We start from the raw sequence: 21,150 nt of genomic DNA, 5'->3' as shown, positions 1-21,150 counted from the left end.
ACTGGTTCAACTCAGGAACAGCTGGGAAATGAATGTTAACAACAACTGACTACAACGGAACCACAAGCCTGTAACTTTGTTTTGTGTTCTTCATCACACAGCGGGCCGTTCGAAAGACCCGACACAGACTCAAAGGAGGAGCTGAGGGCGAAGCATCAACAGCGTAAACAGCAGAGAGCCCGATCTCGAGCACAGAGCGAGCGCAAGTGGAGCAGATCAGGTAGAAACGCAGACAGACACATGGCCGACGTCAAAATAGAATTGGGCCCGATGCCGTTTGACCCCAAGTACTGAAAATATCTCCGCTAGTTTCATATGATAGTGGCAAATGTTTGGGTTGTATTTAGATGCAAAGTCTCCCTCTTGTTTTTTTTTTGTTTTTTGTAAGTTTGCACAATGTTACGTTTTTAATGCTACTGAATGTCCTTGAGCTGTTTGGTTTTAGCAACGTTACCGTTATTAGGTTCGAATGGAAGATGTGGCATGTCTTATGTCGGCTGCACGTTTGCAACACGAGAGGTTTGAGTTCAGTTCACGAGTCTTAAACTTAAACATTCTTTAACTTTTGGCTTCTAAATGATGGACCTGATGAAGATTTCCAGCTGAAACGGCATCAATATTTGTTTTCAACCACGTGAATTGTGTTTTAAAAAAATGTTAAGCAGAAAATGTTATTTGGGAGCCCGACTACTGTGCCATGTAAAACCGAAAAAAAACCCCAAAACGATGCAAAGACATGCCACATATAGGGTGTTTCCCTGTACAGTTGCATTGTTTTAATTTGCTGCTACAAAGACAGGTTTGTGTGACGTGGCTGTAGTTTGCTTTTAGACTTTAAATGCTATTTTAACATTCCACCTCGAGCTTGTTTAACTGGACCTAGCAGTTTGATTTCACTCTCACATGACTGGAAAGAAAAGCCTGGAAATCAATTGTGGATAAAGATGTGTGTTTGATTTGACCGGTGAAATTAAGAAAAATGACAGCAGTTTAGTTTAAAATATTTATTTCAGTAGCAAATCCATATCATAGGACATTTTCCTTCAGGAACTGAAGTTGCCATTGTTCCAGTGTTTGTCAGTGCCTTTCATAAATAAAGATGCTTCCTCCAACTCTTCCTTCAGGGAAATGGGTATGAAATATTTCTGCCGTCCTCACAAAGTTATTCTCTTGCAAAAACACAGAGATTTCCTACAAAAAAAAAGAAAAATAATAGTTTAAAAGTACACAGTTTTCACAAATATATGCAAAAACAGAACCTGCGTCTTACCTTTTTTAAAACATCAAACAAAACCAGATGGGTGGGCAGAGAGGATTTGTGTGGGAACGAGGTCCTGAGCCAGAGAACAGGATCGTCGAAGAATCTCTTGGCTTCTTCAAAGTAACCCTCCTCTCCGAGATCTGGAGGACACTCGAGAAACCTCATCTTCAGCGGACAGTGGACGTGGCTGCGAGGACGAGACAGAAGAGCCACTGCGTGTCATCGTAACAAAACTGGACTAGAAAAGCCCAAAACTTCAATTTGAAAATAGCTTCCAATGAGATAATTGCGGGTCGAGCGGCCCAAGAAGCGGTGCGTGTCACTTCCCTGCTCTTTTTCCCAGACTCCATGAAGACCAAAAGAAAAATTCTGGGAGAATGAAATGCTTCAAAGGAGGGAGCGTATTATTTTAATGCCATTTCTCTGCTGTGAATCCAGCCGACAGCTCTGAGCAACAACGACGGGTTGAGATCACCACTTTGTTGCAGATATTTTTAACACAGTCGGGCCTGTGCGGGATGCAGTTTTGTAGAAGTGAAACACACGGAGCTAAAGAGTCTGAACTTTTGAGTAAAATGACCGTCACTGGTACCTCAGTCAGACTTTTAGTCCTGCTTCCTATTTTATTTCAGGCAAACCTCTTGAACAGCTGACAAGATTAAATTTACTCAGAAGTCTGAGAGTATTTTCATGTAGAAAACAAAACTCAATGTCGCCAATATCAAACAACATGAGCTTTAACAGCTACTAGCACACTGTGGACAAAAAGTTATTTATAATTCTTGTTTTTGACAGGGTTTGCTAACCTTTAGATGTCATGTTTCTTATATTTTATTAAAGCTTCAGTACATTTTTACTACCAGCATTTTGAAATACTCTTAAAATTTTAAATATTCAAGATTTTTTTTTAATATCAGACCTCTTGCAGGTAATCGGGCCAAGTGTAACGGTGACAGAACCGACACTGGATCACAGGACGCAGAGCTAGCTTGTGATTTCAAAAATACTGTATGAAAAACTGATCAAAAACACATTCCTACTCTGAGCTCAGTGTTTTGAGTGAACGCATCACAGCTTTCCCCTCAGGAATTTCAAAGACTGCGTCAGATCCCGTCATGCACTGCTGTACCTGTAGAAGGGCGTGGAGTGACAGGGCATGAGGAAGAGGACGTCCGGCTGCAGGTGGGCGGACACGTTGCTGGCGTCGCAGAGAGCCTGGACGTGGTTCATGACGTCCAGAGCGCCTCGCTGGTGAACCAGGCCGGTGTACAGAGCAGGAACCAGGTTGGCCACCAGCAGGAAGGCTGCCGCAGCTCGACGCCACGCTTTCAGATGAGCCAAAGACGTCCCTGAGGTGGGAAAATACGTCTAGTATGAAAACATCTGGGTGGAAATGAGCACGTTTCTGGGTGTGAAACGGGGAACTCACCACAGAAGACCATACAGAAAGGCAGCACGGGATAGATGAACCTGAACTCCTTATGAGGAAGCAAACTGAAGAGAAGAAACATGGCAGTGATCAGACATCAGGACACACAGTCAAACTATAAAGTGATACTTGGAGTTTTTGACGCTGTTGCTGTGTTCCTGCAGAAACGCAGTGGGCCATTAAAGGCAGATAAGAAGAGATGATAGCGAGCACATAGACATAGCAGGTTTCAACATGACCACAAATATCACCTCTGCACACGTTTCTTCTTTTGTCTGAAGCAAGTAATTCAGAATAGAGCGAACACACACATTTAATATCAAGTTACAGCAAATTACTCATGATGTTAGTGTCACTGAGGATACTGAATATTTCACTCAGATAAAATAATTTAAAAAATAAAATAAAATAAAGGAGAATGACATTACAGAGAAAATGTGAGGTCTAAATCACATGTCGGGTAAATCCTCGACCCTGTCTGATCATTTTTACTTGGTGTGAACATCCAACTCTTGACATGAGTTTTTCAAAGGCCAGTGCTGAAATGTAGAGAGCCAATAGCTGACATATCATCTCATCTTGCATCTCATAAAATAGAATTTGATCATTTAATACTGTCTATTTTCTGCAGTAGATCCGTCTACAGTTCACTTCTTCTAAATCATTTGTTCTTTAAATGGCATCAAATAAAGGTCTACAAGTAATCAAAAAACTAAACTTTATTGTTCAGACAGCAGCTTGTCTTCCTACTGCTCTGAGAAACACAAAGAGGTCTGATGCTTCCTTATGCTTATTCTATTATGTCTCTACTCTTGACAATGAGCTGTGCTGCTTTTTAATTTCTATTTATCTAAGCTCATCTAAAAACACTTAAACTGTCCAGTGGCTAATTTTAAACTGTAACACACACTCGCACTAGTCAAGCACCTGTTTGCCAAAGCGCTAACTTTAGACCTTGCGTGCTCTTCATGTGCTATTTCTGGTCTGCAGACACTTTTTGTTCAGTGGCCTCGTGAGCCAGTAATCAGCCCATTATGTCGAAATGGCATTCAGTCGGTCTGTCATTTCTCTTTACTGTATTAAAAGAGCTGTCGTTGCCAAACCCTGAACAAAAGTTAATCATCATTCTTCACTGTGCAATAGAAAGATTTACATCTATGCATCACTTGCAATACTCCTAAAATATCTTCAATGCAATATCCTGCTTGTTTTTATTTATATTCATATTTTTCTTATTCTATTGTCTATCTATGTCTTTTGCACTTTTTTTTCCCCCTGATGTTTTGCACTGCATACAAGAGCTGCTATTTCAAATTTCATTGTGCTTTTTTTGCACAATGACAATAAAGAACTTCTTCTTCTTCTTCTTCTATGAAATACTCCATAAATGTGTCACATGCTCTTGATTTGCATTGTATATTGTTTTCCTCTCAGCGTGGCTCTTCAGCTTTCCTAATGTAAATCAGTTGTACCTGTAAACCACGATGGTCCAGACGACCGCTGCCAGCAGGATTTTATATCTCCTGGAGGCGAGTGCGCAGCCGTGAAGAAAGAAAGGCAGATGAGGTCCGATCACAACAGCAAAGCCCTGAGTGAAGTACCAGTGCCAGGGGTGGGAGCCGTAGAAGTCGGCCACGCTGTGGATGATGTTAAACTTGACGAAGTTCCACTGCACCAGCGTCCACTGCGAAGGAAACATCAGCTGTTACGTCTGACTTCACATCTACGTAGGAGTTCCTGTACGTGTCTGAAACATTTTACCTTTTCATAGAACAGACAGTCGATCGCTGTCGAAACTGCAACGGCCAGCGTCCTGGTGATGAGAGAGCGAGTAAGCATCGAGGAAAAGAATCCAGTCTTAGTGGACGTGAGGCTGAAAGTACGAACCCTATAGGAATGTAGTTATGAGTGATGAGTCTCAGTTTGTTGTCTTCGTGCCAGAAATGGTAAACGATCAGAGGAAACCAGACGATCAGAGCCGTCGGTCGGATGATCACAGCCAAGGCCACCAGGGCCAGATACTTCCTGCTGGAACAAAAACAACAACAACAGTGTGTGTAAACAGTCTGTTTGAGAGACTGGGGAGATCGTCATGAGGCAGATAAAGGTGTTAACCAGCAGAGACCTGCTGTGAGACCTGGACCCAGGCAGGGGGAAGTAAAACAGAGCCAGACAGGTGATGGAGGTCTCAGCGCTGTTGGTCAGAGTCCTGGTGCAGCAGAACCACGTGAACCAGGAACACATTTGACAGAAGAACTGGAGGTCAAAACAAAACCAGGCAGTGAAATAAGAAGTTAACAGCAAGAATCCGGAGAATACCGAATGACTTCACAAACATGCAGCTGTGTGTTTCTCGCTGTGTTCTAGTTCAGTGTATTCAGTTGTAATCTGTCTTCCAATTAAAACAAGAAGATATCTCATTTTTAGCAACTACAGAAACCCATACTGACAAAAACATTTATTTGGTGAATGAACTACAGCAGAGAGCACACAATACTGGCACAATTTCTTACCGCCCATTTCGCAACCTCGCGATTTTCCAACGTTTGGACGAGGAAGAAGAACTTCACATCAGCAAACGCAGCCAGCAGCGCTTGAGATATTCGCGGAAGCCAAATCTGCAGAGGCAGTCAGAGCGAGTTCATAGATTTTTATGAGATTAATTCAGCCAACAAATGCTGATTTAATAAGTTTAAAGAACAGAAATAAAAGGAACATACCAGAAGAAGGACTGAGTCGTAGTTCATGAGGTGTAGTATCTTGTACAGGAATGCAAAGAAAAGTGGATATAAGAATCCTCTGATTCCTGCCTTCCATTCCCAGGTCAGATACCCATAAGTCACACAGTTAAGGTTGAAACAGCATAAAATAACACAAGAAAACAAGCGCGTGGCTTTAGTTTCACAAATGTGAAGAGTCACTTTATATCTTTGTAAACTGTATGTATCAGAATCAGAATCAGAATCAGTTTTATTGCCAAGTAATTTTTACATCACCAGGAATTTGACTTGGTCCATTGGTGCAAAGAAGCAGAAAACAGATACCAAAATAAAATAAAATATTAACATATTAACATGTAAAAGCAAAAGGCAGCAAAAATCTTCTTTTTCAAGTCCTGAACATGTTTCTTGATGTGAATTCTTAACGACAGATTTTTCTTTAATAGTAAACCAGTTTGATAATGATGTGAAAAGTGAAGAGACAAGATTTAATGTACATCTGCCATCTGTCAAAAGTAGTTTTTTTTTTCTGTTGCAGCCAATTATTGGGATATTGGTATTATTCAAATTTAGTGGTGAATTTTCTCTGGTTATTTATCTCTTGCCTGATTTTGTATCGTTCCACCTGTGATTAATTACTAACATCTTGAATTCCGGTGCCTTCCTTTGCTTCAGATTTAATAAAACTAAAGAAATGATAACTGCAGAGGAGAATTCTATGTTATTGAAAGTTATGTGACAGTTATTGACAGTTTATATATATATGCAAACTGTCAGGTCAGTCAGTCAGCTTGATCAGTGATGATGATGATGATGATATATGCAAAAAACACACACACAGATAGAACTTGAGTGATTCTATGAAAAATCAATCAGTTCCTTCCACCTGACCCTCTCACATTCAACTGTTTTTTTTTGTTTTTTTTAATACAAAACTTAACAACGGTCTCTGTCCTATTTACACTGGCGACATTTTAACACTGTACTCTCCACCACGTTCCTTACGATCCTCGGGTTAAGGTCTTTTAACTGCCCCAGACGCCCGGCTGAAAACAAAGGGGGACAGAGCATTTTCAGTCTGGAGGATACCAGGTCGGCTGATTCTGCGCTCTCTTTTAAGTCACTTCTTAAAACACATTTTTATCAGAGAGCTTTTCCTGATTTTATCTAAGTTTTATGTTTTAGAGCTTCCTGCTTTCTACTTTTATCAATTGCTCTGTGTTCTTATTGTATTTTAATTTATTTTTATTGTTAAGCACTTTGTAACATTTATTTTGAAAAGTGCTCTATAAATAAAGTTTATTATTATTATCATTAATAACAATAATAATAATAAAACTTTAGTATATTTAATGAAGTTACACAAAATTTTACCTTCATGATGTGAATATTTCTGAGTTTCAGTACTCAAAGTACATATAGGTTTGTTAGAATTTTGTAACTTCTTTTTCAGTAACTTCTCACATAAAGTTATTTTTCATTAATTTTCCATCCGTCCTAATCTGAAGCCAAAATCTCCTTTTTGTTCAGCAACTTTGGGCATCAAAATCAAGGGATATATCAGTAAAACATAAAACAAAACTGCAGTTGTTTATTGCCTTTGACACAGAGTATTAGAAACAAGCGTGGACGCACTTATTACTTTTGGGGGAAACTGTTAGGAGTCCCATCCCCATGTGGGATGATCAGCTGATCACAACAATGAAAGCTCAGGTGTCCACTGATGTGTTAGAAGGATATGAGAAGACCATGCGGTGGGAGACCTCCACAGACTGCCAGTACTCATCAGGGACGAAGCTGCTCTGGACCAGGAGGCAGTTGATGAGTCTGAACACCACAGAAAACACCACGACTCTGGCTCTCAGCACACCTGTGGAGTCAACAAACCACTGCACTGATTCATCCGCTGCACACAGACTGTCCATCACATCAGAGGGTGTAAATGATGAATGTGGTTCACACCGTCGTTCAGAGGACTCTGGTCTTCCTTTGAGTACAGCAGAGATCTACGTTTCCTCAGCTTCACATCCTCCTCTTTGTTCCCAAACTTGAGCCGCGCTCGGAGGTTCTCCATCAGGACATGTTGTGTTGAGAGCAGCACCTGTCTACTCACCTGTCAGGAGGAAGTTCACACCAGGAAACACAACACGTCCGGCTCCAGAATCACACACTAACCGGAACTTTCTGTTGATCACACCAGCAGGAATAAACTCTTACATCTTCAATGAAACGACTGTGGATCTGAGAACTTCCAGCCAACACCAGATTCAGCCGCGTTTCCGTATTTCCACTCACCTCCGCTGGCCTGTGGACTCCACACTTCAAAATAAAAGCTCTTCTTCTTGTCTCGTGGTTTCAGCAGTTTGGACTCATCGCTGCCCCCAGCTGGACAATCACGAATAACAAATACGAAGAGTTCAAAAACAGGTAACTACATTTTTGTAGATGTTCAGAAAACTTTTTGTTGTTGTTGTTGTTGTTTGCTTGAGATAATATTAATCAGACTGAAGCTGAATAGATCTGACTCAGTAGAAATGACAAAAACAGAGATAACTGAAGTTTGACTGATATTGTCTCAGGTAGACGATGGAAAAGTGGGTTTTCTGAAGGTTTGTTTATCTGTTTTTGCAAATGAAGTCTTCAATATTTAATCTCAAATGAAAGTCAAGCATCCAGCAGCAATGCAGACAAAATCACTCAACAGCTGCTCTGCATGTAAACATGATATGTTAAAAACCTTCAGCTCCGCTCTGGAAGACTCATACAAACACTACAAACAGCTGAGAACACTTTGGAAAACACAAAAACACACAACAATAATCTGGAACAATCACAAACATAGAATAACACTTTAGAGTTTTTATTTTTTATTTATTTTTTTGTTCTAGTGCACTGTTTTTTTAATGCATGTGTGCTTGAATGACAAAAAAAGTGATCTATCTATCTATCTATCTATCTATCTATCTATCTATCTATCTATCTATCTATCTATCTATCTATCTATCTATCTATCTATCTATCAATATCATCTATAAGTATCCCAAAATTTGTGTTCTTAAAGTAATTTCTAATTGACCTCTTGAATCTCTGACATCCATTGTGGCTTTTTTTTTGTTGATGTTTTGCAGTAGAAACGTATAAAACAAGCCTCAGTGAAGCAGCTCAGATTGTTTCTACTGTGAGCAGCAGGCAGCGTGTCACCGCTGCGCCACCAGGAGGCGCTGTGTAGGTCATCGCTGTTCTGCTCAGTTCACCGTAGAAGAAGAAGAAGAAGAAGCAAGCTGCACTATGTAACAGTTCTGTTTGTTGCTCCTTGAGTGTCTTTAGCTCCTTTTTGTTCTGTCTGTCTGTGTTTGGTGACTACAGACACGTCCTACAAACTGGTTCTTCGGTAAGTTTGGATTGTTACAGACAATGAGTTAAAAAAAAAAACAATAAACGAGTTCAAATATCTTGTTTGACTTGTATTAAGCTAAATGTTTAGCATGTTAAGCTAGCATCACCCTGCTAATAGCTGGTCTTTCAAAATAATATTGCTTGAACGCGGTGTTTTTAATTTTTAAGTGTTTTTGTTGAGGGAAAAGATCACTTTTGATTGCTCAGTGGTTTAAATGTACAGAATAGAAACATCTGTCTTGTCTTTACTGGCTGCTTTAACGACTTATTTGTTATAGTCAGTGCAGTTATCTGCTGGTACAGCCAAAGATGCATCAAAAAATCAAACCCTCACTCAGTTTTCTCAGGATAAACACGGTAGCCTGCTGATAACGGATGTCAGGGGAAAACAGGATGTTCAGTTTTAGGTGTTAATTAAAAAAATTAACACATTTTATGTAGAAAAAGCCCTGCCACAACTGAATTAATTTTAGTTATTGCATTTACTGATTCTATTTATTATCTCACATGAAAAGGATCTATGTATTGTGTTGTTTCATGTAGTGTATTTGTTGTTGTGTTTGGGGTTTTTTTGTCTACATTTCCAGGGACAACTGATGTAATCTGGCTGATTGCTAACTCTGTTGCAATTCCATTTAATTGTGCACTGTCCCTGCAAAATTAAACATTAGAATGGACATGATATAAAGAAGCATCAGTTTTCTTTCAGGTGGTAGAACATGAAAGTCTATTTCAGACCTTTGCACTTGTATGAATGACGCTATGATCCTGGTGAGAAAGGTGCAGAAGGTGTTTATTCAGGCAGTAATAAAACTGTGTGTCCGTGTATTTAGCAGTGTGCAGGACATATATGACCATGCAGAATTTGTGGATTAACATTTTCTCAGCGTAAAAAAAAAGAGTCCTGTGGCTGCTCAAAAAATGTATTTGTTTATTTTCTTATCCACCAAACAATCCTACCAGTACTTCAGGGTGGATTTATAGTTCTAACTTTGTAGTTTGCTTGATCCTATTTCATGCTATGCACAATAGTATGTGGTGTCTTTGGAAATGCTGTACAGTAGCATTAGTCCAGCTCAGCCAGCAACATGCCAGTTAACTTGCACTATATGTTGAATTTTGCAAGAACATGTAACATTCAACAAAGCAGAAGAAATGCAGAGTGACAGTAAAAACACTTGTAACTTAAAGAGTCTTGACACTACTTTGTTGTTCTTTCAGGATCGTTTTGCGTCTGAAGTTTGTGAGTCCTCGTTGAGAGAAGTCATGTTTCGACGAAGACTGCCTTTCAACCAGGTGGCCGTTGCCACAGTTCTCGGAGTTGCTGGTGGTATTTATATCTACAGACCTTATTTCGTGACGTTGCCAAAGACCTCAGGACAGCAAGAGCAGGATGTGCCAAAGAAACAGAATGAAACAGGCTGAAAGAATTCGTCACTCCCAGGAAATACCTCGCAGAGACAAGCCAGAACAATCAGAGGCTGCTGAACTGTCACAGCTGGACTCGATGCCAAACAAAAGACGAGACCAGTGTGGATGAATTCATCCATTTCTCTGCGTTGCTTTGTGTGATTGTAAATGTAGAGAATAAAATATTTAATAATGTGACTTCCTGAATACATTTGTTCCCATTTGCAATGCTTAAAAAGTGAATTTGTGTAAGTCGTTGCCTCACCCTTACTCCTACTGCTGTATGTAAAAGGTCATTTACTAAATCAGTTGTTGGTGGAGGAAAAAAAAGCAAAAGGAAATAGAAAATAGATCACATATAGTTCTACAACATGAACTGTGTAGTCATACAATATTAATTTGTTTAGGGTTATCAATAACATACCAATATAATGTAAAACTAAGCACTATGCAAACTTTTAATAAAACACTATAATGTAGTTGTAAAGCAGTTACAAGAACATTTTTAGCCTTGAAACTTTTCAATAGAAAACTCCTATAATAATCCCTGTGTTTTACCGTCCTGTCATTCATACACCAGCTTCAACTCATGTGGACAGTTGCCTAATGAGCAAAATATATTGAAGTGTCAAAAGCGGAAGTACTTATTGAAAAAAAAAAATGGCCGTATGACTGTTGTATATGTTATGTACTACATAAATAGATTGTTAATTGACACATGAGTGGCACTGTACAGTTCAAGGAGGTTAGTGTGCAGCAAAGTTTTAATTACATAAAGTAGTTTTGTCCAGTGGTAATAAAATCCAACAATTGAATCTCCTCCGAAAGGTCACAAGATGAATCTGGTGAGTGCTGAGATGACTAATGTGGTAGAGAAGAAGAAGAAAACTCTACGACAGAACTTTGTACAGAACTTTGCTTTGTATTTTCATGTAACTTGATAATTTCACTCAATGACATTTCAGCAAGAAATGTTGAACTGTTTTCCTTCACTAAATTTAACTGACTGTCAATAACGGTGATGTTTGGAGTGTTGGTTAATAAAACATGATAATGGGGTCACTTTGGGCTTTGGGTGACTCTGAGGACATCTGTTGAACATCCACGTGTCAAACAATCAACCAGTTAGAGAAGAGAACGAGAAAATTAATTTATAATGAAAAGAATCATGCAACAAAAAAACGTTGCTGACGTAAACAACATTTTACTGTAGTTGCTTGTTGGAATCCTGATCGTGTAATCAGACAGACATGCTTTAAGTGCAGGTAGAGATGCAGTGAGAGTTTTGTGAGTTTAGTTCTCATAATCTACCCATTGCTTTCTCTACAGGTGTTAAAATGCTGTTTTCTGTTATGGATGGATTTAGGAATATTTTTGCAGTATTATTTGTGATTTTTTATTTAATCTTTTTTTTTTTTTTTTTTTTACTTTTTTAAATAGATTTTTTTTCATAAAGTAAAGTTTGTTTTTTTAAGTGCATTTTGGAGATTTTTTTTTAGGATTATACACTGTATAAAGTTGCCTCTTGTGGACTTTTGTAGGAGTTAACGTGAAGGGATAATATTGTTCTTTTGTGGGGGGTTAATCATATGACAGTTAACTTATTTTATTTTTTATACTTCTACGGGGTAAAATTCCTTAAAATGTTTTGAACCTATGAACCAAAGCAATGATTTTGAAACTAACTTGCAACCAAAATATGTGTATGTGCATTATCATGTTTATATCAGATCTTTTGGTTTTTTTTCTTTCTCTTTTATTGAGTATTGTACTTGAATTCTCAATAATGCTTATGTATTTTATATGCGTTGCTTATTCTGTATTTAATAAATATATATGTAGTTTGAGATAAATAAAGTAAACTAAACTAAAATGAAATATATTTTTCAACCGGAACTTTCTCGTTTAATCATAAAGGACTCCTTGACTGAGGACATATATAGTAATACAATATATAATTATTTATCAGTGACAGGGGACACTTTTGGGGACACATTGTTGTGATTATATTTACGTATTATTTTTTTTAAAATGTATGAATTTTTTTGTATCATTAACATTTAAAAAAAAGAGAGAAATAACATAATGTAACAATATTTATTATGTTTTTTTAAAAAAATCTTTACTTTAATTTTGTGTTTATTTTTCTGACGGTGCCTCCTTTTCATTCAGCTGCTGCAACCTGTGAACAATAAAGTTTATCAAAACGTTTTGAATTTATATTTACGTACGAGTTTTTTTAATATATTTATTTTGTAATATTATCATATATTTTTAAGAGAGAAACAACATAATGTAACAATATATATTATCGTTTTTTTTTTTTTAATCTCTATTTTAATTTTGTGTTTATTTTTCTGACGGTGCCTCCTTTTCATTCAGCTGCTGCAACCTGTGAACAATAAAGTTTATCAAAACGTACACTCCAGTAACCGCAGCGCCGCTACGTAGCTGTCAGATAACTGTAAAACAAACACGTAATTTTGAGATTATTAAAAGATATTCCGGAGTGCGCAGCAGCAGCAGCAGCATGAGGCAGAAACAGGGACTTGTTGTGCGTCGTTGTGTCGCTCCGGCCGTCGCCGTGTTGTAACGGCCGCTTCCTGCAGTTAGCTAACGCTAGCCGGTGGGAGGAGCTGTTTCTCAGCAGCCGCCACCTCTCCGACACTCATGAAGCTGCTCTCATGTCAACCAAAGGGCCAGCGGCGACGGAGAAACTAAAGTCCTCGTTTGTTCACCTCCTGTGAAGTTTTCATCTGTCACTTGAGCTACTTTTTTTTTTTTTTTTTTTTACAGAAGACGACACAGCGGGAAGCAGCAGCGACGCCCCGGGGCTGGTGAGTACCCAAAGTGTGTTTTCAGGAAATGCCAGTCGGACAAACCAGCGTCTGTCAGAAGTTAGCAAGAAGTTGGGAACTTTAAACTGCGCTTTACTCCATTATTTGCTGTGTGTCTGCCTCTGTGCCGCCTGTCACATCCCCCCTTACACGATTAAAGACCACCGGCCGTGGGGGGACCGTTTCCCACCTGCCCTGTCCTCCTCTCTGAGCTGCTAGCTTTCTCCAAGCTCGACCACAACACATTCAGACCGGCCGTTTGGAAGAGCACAACAGGTTTCTCCAGGCAGGAACCCCGAGAGCCTCAGCAGAAGGCAACTGGACTTCTCCTTTTGGTTCGTGAACACGTTTCACCTCTCGTCTTCAAGAAGCAAAAAGAGAAGTGTGGTTGAGAACAGCAGATGCTTTCTCCTGTGAGTCTGAATGAGAGTCTACACACCAAGCAGGAGCTATGAACTGTTCAGGCAGGCTTGGACACATATGTTGGCAGCAGGATGTCTGGCAGAAGAAGCCAGGAAGAAGCTGGCATCTGCTTCAAGTCTTTCGGTTAAAAAGTGGTTGTTTGTTGCCAAAGAGGCCACAGGTCCTGCAGGGACAACCACATGAGGACCAGCTGAGGATCATAGATTGTGTTTTGGTTATTTGATTTGAGTGTTTGTGTCACAGCATTGGGATCAGTGTGCCTCCTCCTCCTGCTGCTGCTGCTGCTGATGAATCCTCACATGGTGTTTTAATGACTGGATTGTTACCAGATTTGTCAGCCAGAAGTTTTAAAGACCCACTTTATCCAGTCATTAGATTTTATCCTGAGTTGCTCGTCACTTGTGCTGCACCCTTTTTTTTTTTTTTTTAATCTTCACTAGTTAGGCTTTAAGTTTATGGTCCGTGCATATCCGGATTTTCCCAAGGAGCTGCCCGCTACTGTGTTGGACAGCTGCCCAGGGTGGGTCCTCCACTTTATCCCTGACAAATGATTAAAGCTGCTTTTTGTTTGCTGCTCTGCACGGATGGGAGCCTGGCAGACACAGCCCCTCTGCAGGAGAAAACACCAAAAGATATCAGGGTACAGCTCAGACTTCCTCCGGCTGGGCTTTATTTAGACTTTATTTATAAAGGAGAACAGCTTTGAAGAGAGTCTTGGATAAAATATACAGAAATTTAAAATAAAAATTTCACTAAATCAGAAAATGTGATCAGAAAATCATGAATCAAATCTGATTTCATCACTTTAATCCTAGAAACACTGTAGACAGCAGCCTGAAGTAACTCACAAGCTGTCAGAACCTTAAGAAAATGTAGGAAAAGAGAAAACAGCCCTTCTGTTATGGTTTCAGACAGACAAGATGGTGTCACCATAAAGAGAGAAACTAAAGCAATGCCATCCATGTCAGCTGATATATGTGGTTTTATTTATTCGGTCACAGATGCAGGTGCAAAACAGGTGAAGATTTTCAGACATTATTGCCGAGAGATAATTAGGTAGTTATTTAAAAGAAGGTTATAATGGATTTATTGAGTTGCGGGAAAAAAAAGAGCTGCAGTGATTAATTAAATAATTGATTAGTTATCGACTGGATTGATAATCAATGAATCAGTTGGATTTTTTTTAAGGAAAGAAGTAAAATTTCTTTTTTATTTCTTTTTTTCGATATAACTTCTCTGTGACAGTAAACTGAACATTATGGGGTTGTGAACAGAACATTTGAAGATGTGATTTTGGGATCTGGGAAACACTGATTGACATTTTCCTGCCATTTTCACAGACCAAGCAAATATCTGATCTCAGAAAATAACTGACAGATCAGTCGACAATAAAAATAAGGGCCGAAATAACCTCTTTGAAGAGAGCAGCAACATGTCTGTGAAGATTCTCGGTCATCCAGGTCATGGTTAGGGTTCGTTAGGGTGTTTTGTGGCTAGGTGTGTTCACACCTTTGTGGCGGGGGGGCACTAACAACCCATATAACGAGGGAGAGGAGCAACAAACCCCCAAATGAAACCGAAACTCAGGTATTAATGGCTCCGTTAGGATATAAGTATCTGGAACTCCCAACTAGTCAGTCAGAACTGATGAAGCCTCTTGGATGAGAGGTGGAACGTCTTCAAGCAACTCAAGCAAGTCCAATTGCTACGATTAATTTACCGGAATAACTTCTTTGAAGAGAGTCTTGCCAAAAAAAAAAACAGAAGGATTTAAAAAATCCCAAAAGTCAAAAATTGTGATAGTAAAGTAAAATGAATAAAATCTTTTATTATAGTTGTATAAGGATGTTTAATGTACAAACAAACTTAAAAGCTGTCAAAACCTTTAAAAAAATCCGCCAAGTGATCAATTAAAAAATAATTATCAGTTGCAGCCCTAGGTGGCTCACTGGCTAGCATTGTTGCCTCACAGCTAGAAGGTCGCTGGTTCGCGTCCCAGTGAGGACACCCAGGATCTTTCTGCGTGGAGTCTCCATGTTCTCCCCGTGCAGCGTGGGTTCTCTCCGGGTTGAGGTTAATTGGTGATTCTAAATTGTCCGTAGGTGTGAATGTGAGTGTGCTTGGTTGTCTGTCTCTAAGTGTAGCCCTGTGATAGACTGGTGACCTGTCCAGGTGAACCTGCCTTCACCCTGAGTCAGCTGGGATAAACTCCAGCCCCCTGTGACCCTAGTAAGGATTAAGCGGTGTATAGATGATGGATGGATGGATGGATGGAGTTGCAGCTCTACAGTTTGTTTGATTTGGTGGTGCCCCAGCACAGTGGGATGCTTCTCCTGGTTGAACATTTTACCTTTATCCTATTATACTGCCAACTGGTTATCGAGAGTAAAAAGTCAAATTACAGCAGTCCTTGTGTCTAACATGACACTGACAGTGGCATGATCCCATTAAAAAGACATCACAAAACACTAATTCAACAAATAGCAGTAAAACATACAGATTTTCTATTTGGAAGCTGATGTGATATCGTCTAATACGGTAAATGTGCCAATATATGGGTGCAACCATATCAAGTATGACTCACAAACACGCCTTCCTGTTACAGGATATGTCAGAATAATGTTCATTATATACAGCTAATTCTGTCCTAGATTAAATAGCTTAGTTGTTGTTGATGATACAAAAACAAGTGTAGCTCTTAGTTCTATGGTGCCATTTACATGCATCTTCCATGAAGGGCAGCACAGTATTATGTGACGCCTTAATCTTGTAGGACAACAGGGACTCGTTTGTCGACTGTTAAAAGGTTGTAGGAAACATGAGACCATCCAGTGTTAGTTCTTCTTACCTCAAATTAGTTTAACTCGTCTGATTTCTATGGACTAATAGGTAAATAAGGAAAGTTAACATAATAAGATGGTAACAGATGTCTGAGCCACACACAGCGATTCACAGTCAAGTTTTACAACTTAGTGCAGTGAAAGCAGATGCCCAAGGGAGGAGGTCTTGCCAGCTTTCAGTGTTTTCTTAATGTCAGCTCTTCTCCACCTCATTGACATGAAGCCAGCATGGTGTGTTTCATTTGGAGAGGTGTCAGTCCGGTGGAGGGGGACGGGTTGTTGTTTCAGACAGGTTTACGTAAGGCAGTGACGAGGACAACACTTCTTGTTCTGAGTGTTCGTTTACTACACTCAGTATTTTCTTGCCCAATAACATAACGGAAGATCAGACTTCTGCCATCAGAGCTCGCTTCCTTTTCACAGCTGTGATAGGACTGGAAAGTGCAATGTGACGAGAAGGGGGTCTTGCAACTTTAGATTTTACTGCAGTGCACTGGACATAGTGTTTCATGCATCAGTTTACTTTATATTCTTATCACATGCAGTTATTAAGATGAGCTTGTGCTATTTTTGTATTTAAAGGAAGCCTGATAAGTGTCTGCAGATATCTGCAATCTGCACTCCAGCTGTGTGGTTTTGTTTGACTAAGTCACTTCTGTGACCTGTTTTCAGTAAAGCAGAAATGATGCACTCACTCTAGTTTTTGTGTCACTGTTTTAAATAATGATGTCAGTAACACGGGTACAGGAGAAAAATGTCATACTAGCTTCCGCACTTGGAGATCAGATTAAGCTGTAGCCAAGCATTTCACACAACTTTTTAACTGCTTAAGTGTCTTCATAGGTGAGAAATACAGAATACAGCAGAAGTGAGCATACCCCTGAACAAAATTACATAAAGGTCCAATTACATAAGCTCTGAATAATGGTTGTCCTAAGCTGAAAAGTAGAGCATTTCCTCATATAAACAGCCAAAAACAAATACCTTCAAAGACTTTATGAACCTGGCTATAAAATGACCCGTGTACACCAGAACTTTCTTTGGACCTATGGGCTGTGTCTATCTGTACATCATAGCTCCACATGCAAACAGGTTTGCCAGAGGCCCAGAAAAACCTGATTGTGACATTTTCAGAAAGATGGAAAAGGAAACAGGAAGACTGTTGAGCAACTAAAACAATGGGAATGAAGTAGCATTTATAGTAGGGGTATAAAATGAGCTATAGTGCCACTTATAAGAGCAGCAGTGGTCATCCTCCTCAGATGATGCCAGAGATAAGATTCAAGATGAACTTTCTTGTCCCAGGTGTGGGGAATTTGTCTTGGGCTATAATGTGCTGCTTTCACAATCTAGTTCTGAAAAACAGAGAGGTGTCCTGATCTTTAGTATTAAGTTCCTACTCTGAGGCCTGTATTTTTATTGTAGTAAATCTTATCTGTTGTTTCTTAATTTAACATGAGAGCAAATACCCTACTGTTCCATTTAGAAGTAATGCAGTTACTGAGAGCTGATGCAGTGGGTGTACTCACCTCTGTTGTGTACTGTATTAAAATGTATGAGCGGACCTTTTTTACGGTACATTTTCACTCCTGGCCCCAGAAGGAGCTCATGTTCCAGTTGCCTTTCCAGCGAGCCATCATGCAGAATGCTGGGACTCTAAACTGGCCGAGCAAAGTGCAACGCCTATTAGTGGTAATTATTAGGTGTAGCTGCAATTACACCCAGTTAATTCTAACTGTGCTTTTCCAGTTGACAGTCTGTGAGAAGGGCAATTTGGAATGAAACCTCAGCTACCACATTATCAGCTCAAGCTAATGCAACCCTGCTTCCTTCAGTTTTTATTGAAACCTTTTTAGATATGTATTGATTCAGTTTGTTGGGCCCCAAGAAGTCTTTGGACACTTAATCCTTACATCTGTGTGAATGATATTGCATAAGCTAGCATCAGTTTGCCACCCTTTAGCTGAACAGTGTCTACACTTGGAATCAGCCAGTTTTTGTAGCTACGGTGAAGTTCCTTCGTATTTCTGCCAGCAGAACTTTCAGTTCATCGACACGAGAGCGTTAACAAGCTGACAGTTTGCCCTCTGTGGCTTCTCAAAGGCATTTTATGGGATTTAGGTTAGAGCTCACAGAGATGTGCGACAAACAGATTAATAAGTTAAAAAGGTATGTTGAGTTTTTAGTGTCACAAAAATGGATCTCTGTTAAGATGGCTATGTCACCATGGTAACTGATGCTGCACAGCTAACCTGCTTTGGAGAAGGTTGTGTTCAGAAGTTTCAAATTTGAATTGGTTTTACAAAGCGTCTCTCTTTCACCAGTTGTTTCCCCAATATTCTCTCTGAGCGGTTTCGATTCTCAGCTAAGGAATATCTGCAAACTTGGTGGTCTGTACATTAGTAATGTGCATTTACAGCAGCTAAAGCTTCATACGTGGTGTCGCCACAGGAACCTATGTGCTTAGAAAATGCATCTATAGGCTTTAATGTTTGGTCCTGAAGTCTTTTTTTACACTGCTCACTGATTTGACCAAAAACTACAGCAATCTGTGTATGTCTTTAATTATGGGACAGTTTCAGACATAAACACTCGTCTTGAGTTTCATGTTTAGAAATCTGAAGTTTCAAAGTTCTGATGTGCAGCTTTCATTGTAGAAGTCAGCGGCTGCATTGAGAATTCATTGAGTGGTAAAGTAGATATGTTAATTAACAATTTCCTACCAGCATTCCTCTGCTGTATCATTTATAGTAACAATGCTTTTCACTGTAAATTTGTTTTTTATTCCACATAGCCGTCCATTATAACAGCCTGTTGCGCTTCACTGAAATAGGCGGCATGTGATCGATTTATTTGTTGTGGAAGAAGACTCGCATGATGCGTCAAACGCCTCTTTTCATGTGAGTCTGATGAAGAAAACGTGGTTAACAATGTGAGTTTGATATCCACCGTTGTGATATTCATTATCTCTGATCGGGATTTTGGGTTTTGTCGAGCCAGCCGACACAAAGAAAGCCTGTATGTGTTAAAACTGGTTTCACAATACAACACTTGGATTTCCTCCAGGGTGAAAAGCAGGTGGCTGATTTGCTTTGTGATGTTATCTATTCAATCTATCAAGATCAGCTTCTGTGACTGAAGTAATTGTTTTGCTGTTTTCTTTAAGTGAAGTCTTTAAGATGTACACCACTATAAATAAAACAGACACAGACTTGGACTTGCATACATCCACGCTCTAGTGCAACCTGGTTAAAGTTTTTTTTCCCTGGCTTTTCCTGACCATCAGACCTTGCAAAAGTTTTCTTGGCTTTGTGCATGTTGTATTGCAACTTCCATCCTCGCTGTCTCATTCTTTGAGCTTATCTGCTTAAAGGCAGAAGGAATTTATAACACAAACAGTTACTGAATAGTAGCACAGTTTTTAAAGTTTGTTGATCAGTTCATGGCAACAGCAGCCTGAGTGTGTTCCAGCAGTCCTGGTGGGCAGATCTCTGGCTTTTAAACTTATAAATAAAACCTTCTTTAGAACTTTTAACCTACCTGCTTCAAAACAATTCCATGAGCAGGAATGTGGACATCACGGTTCTCAGGTTCAGTGGTCTTCGTTCACCGTTTATGGTCACAGATCAGTGCTTGTTGCAAACGTCTCCATCACAGCACATTTATCACGGATCTTGATTTTGCACGAGACCTTAAGCTGCTTATGTTCCGGATGAAAGGTTCATTGGGGGATACAGTGAAAGAATGTAAGATTTGTCTGAATGTTTTTCTACACACGGGGTCATATGATGCATCTGTGCTGTCTTTTGTGTGTTTTGACTGTATCCGGTCAACCATTACAAAAACAAAGTTGCATCCAGGAGAAATAAATTTATGTGCCTAAGAGAAATTGACCTTTTTACTGGACTCCTTAATTAAAGTCAATTTAGCCTTTTATTCTAAAATGTACGCACACATAATCTATTAAATAGTGGAGAGGAGTTCCACCTACATTCAGGGTGTTCTGCAGACATAAACCTGAGTCTGTTTTGGTCTGTGTCTTCAGGCTGGAGAGGGCAGAGGAATTTCAACTGTTTCCTGTCACTGTCAGCAGGATCTTACGTTATATACATTAGCCCACAGTGCTGTACAATCAGCTGTACAAATCTACGCCTGGAAGTGTGACGTTTATAAGAGGTTATGTGTATTTTCTTGACAACTCTTGCTGTGGGTTAAAATTAAAGGTGTATTCGCTGAATGGATTTGGATCTGATAATTTGAAAATGTACAATAAATTGATTGTTATGCTGATGCACTTTTCCTGGTCACCTATATTATAATAAAAAGGGTTTCACATGCAAAAAGAAATTTGCAGCATATTAATATCATATTAATTTTCATGATTTAATAGACCAGTGCTACGTTGTGATGAACAGCATTATTTTGTTTATTTCATTTTTTAATCATCAGTTTCTGCTTTGTTTCCCTCTTTCATAGTTATTTACTTGTCAGTGCACGTCATACTGGACTAAGTGTAGGAATACTGCGTGGTCCCCCCATGCTGTGTGTGTCAGCGGCCTGGCATGTCTTTAACGGGCTCAGTGTACCAGAGGGGTGACATATATCATGAGACTAGCAATTAAATGTTCATGAAATACTACATTGTTGGGTTTGTTGGGTTTCTCTCTCTAAGATAATGCGTGAAGTGGCCTGAAAGGACCTCTGTTGTGAAATGGAGCTATAATAGTTAACATAATGAGAATTAACTGAATTAAAGTACTGTGATATTAACCAGTTGAGCTGTACCACCTTTACTCTGCAGAGGAAACAGAGCTCTGTTGTTTATTGGATATGA

General features: G+C 39.4%; 3 protein-coding genes across 5 annotated transcripts in view; 2 read left to right on the top strand and 1 right to left on the bottom strand.

Annotated features, from left to right (window-relative positions):
* Positions 1-1,118, top strand: part of ccpg1 (cell cycle progression 1) — a 10,344-nt gene extending 9,226 nt beyond the window's left edge. For both annotated transcript variants that reach the window (XM_008305124.1, XM_008305123.1), the window contains one exon: positions 102-1,118. In XM_008305124.1, coding sequence (XP_008303346.1) covers positions 102-294 — 193 coding nt within the window. In that variant the 3' untranslated portion in view covers positions 295-1,118. The remainder of the gene's footprint in view (positions 1-101) is intronic.
* pigb (phosphatidylinositol glycan anchor biosynthesis, class B) lies at positions 990-7,704 on the bottom strand. Of its 2 annotated transcripts, none has more exons than XM_008305126.1 (12): positions 7,373-7,704; positions 7,151-7,280; positions 5,411-5,528; positions 5,204-5,308; positions 4,816-4,946; positions 4,578-4,715; positions 4,452-4,503; positions 4,163-4,374; positions 2,691-2,755; positions 2,391-2,610; positions 1,271-1,448; positions 990-1,191 (listed from the first exon to the last, which is right to left on the bottom strand). In XM_008305126.1, the coding sequence occupies exons 1-12, from the start codon at positions 7,482-7,484 to the stop codon at positions 1,078-1,080; spliced, it is 1,575 nt and encodes a 524-aa protein (XP_008303348.1). In that variant the 5' UTR covers positions 7,485-7,704; the 3' UTR covers positions 990-1,077. The 2 variants fall into 2 exon arrangements, with proteins under 2 accessions (XP_008303348.1, XP_008303347.1); XM_008305125.1 differs by having other exon boundaries at positions 4,578-4,718; positions 7,373-7,703.
* Positions 7,705-12,842: 5,138 nt separating this feature from the next.
* The window catches only part of rab27a (RAB27A, member RAS oncogene family), a 15,664-nt gene continuing 7,356 nt past the window's right edge, over positions 12,843-21,150 (top strand). The window contains exon 1 of the mRNA XM_008305122.1: positions 12,843-13,053. The gene's annotated coding sequence lies outside the window, so the exon portion shown is untranslated. The remainder of the gene's footprint in view (positions 13,054-21,150) is intronic.

The sequence above is a fragment of the Stegastes partitus genome, unplaced genomic scaffold (genome assembly GCF_000690725.1).
Source record: "Stegastes partitus isolate 25-593 unplaced genomic scaffold, Stegastes_partitus-1.0.2 Scaffold2412, whole genome shotgun sequence".
NCBI lineage: Eukaryota > Metazoa > Chordata > Actinopteri > Pomacentridae > Stegastes > Stegastes partitus.
Note: the sequence above shows the minus strand (reverse complement) of the source record. Positions and strands in the feature narration are given on the sequence as shown.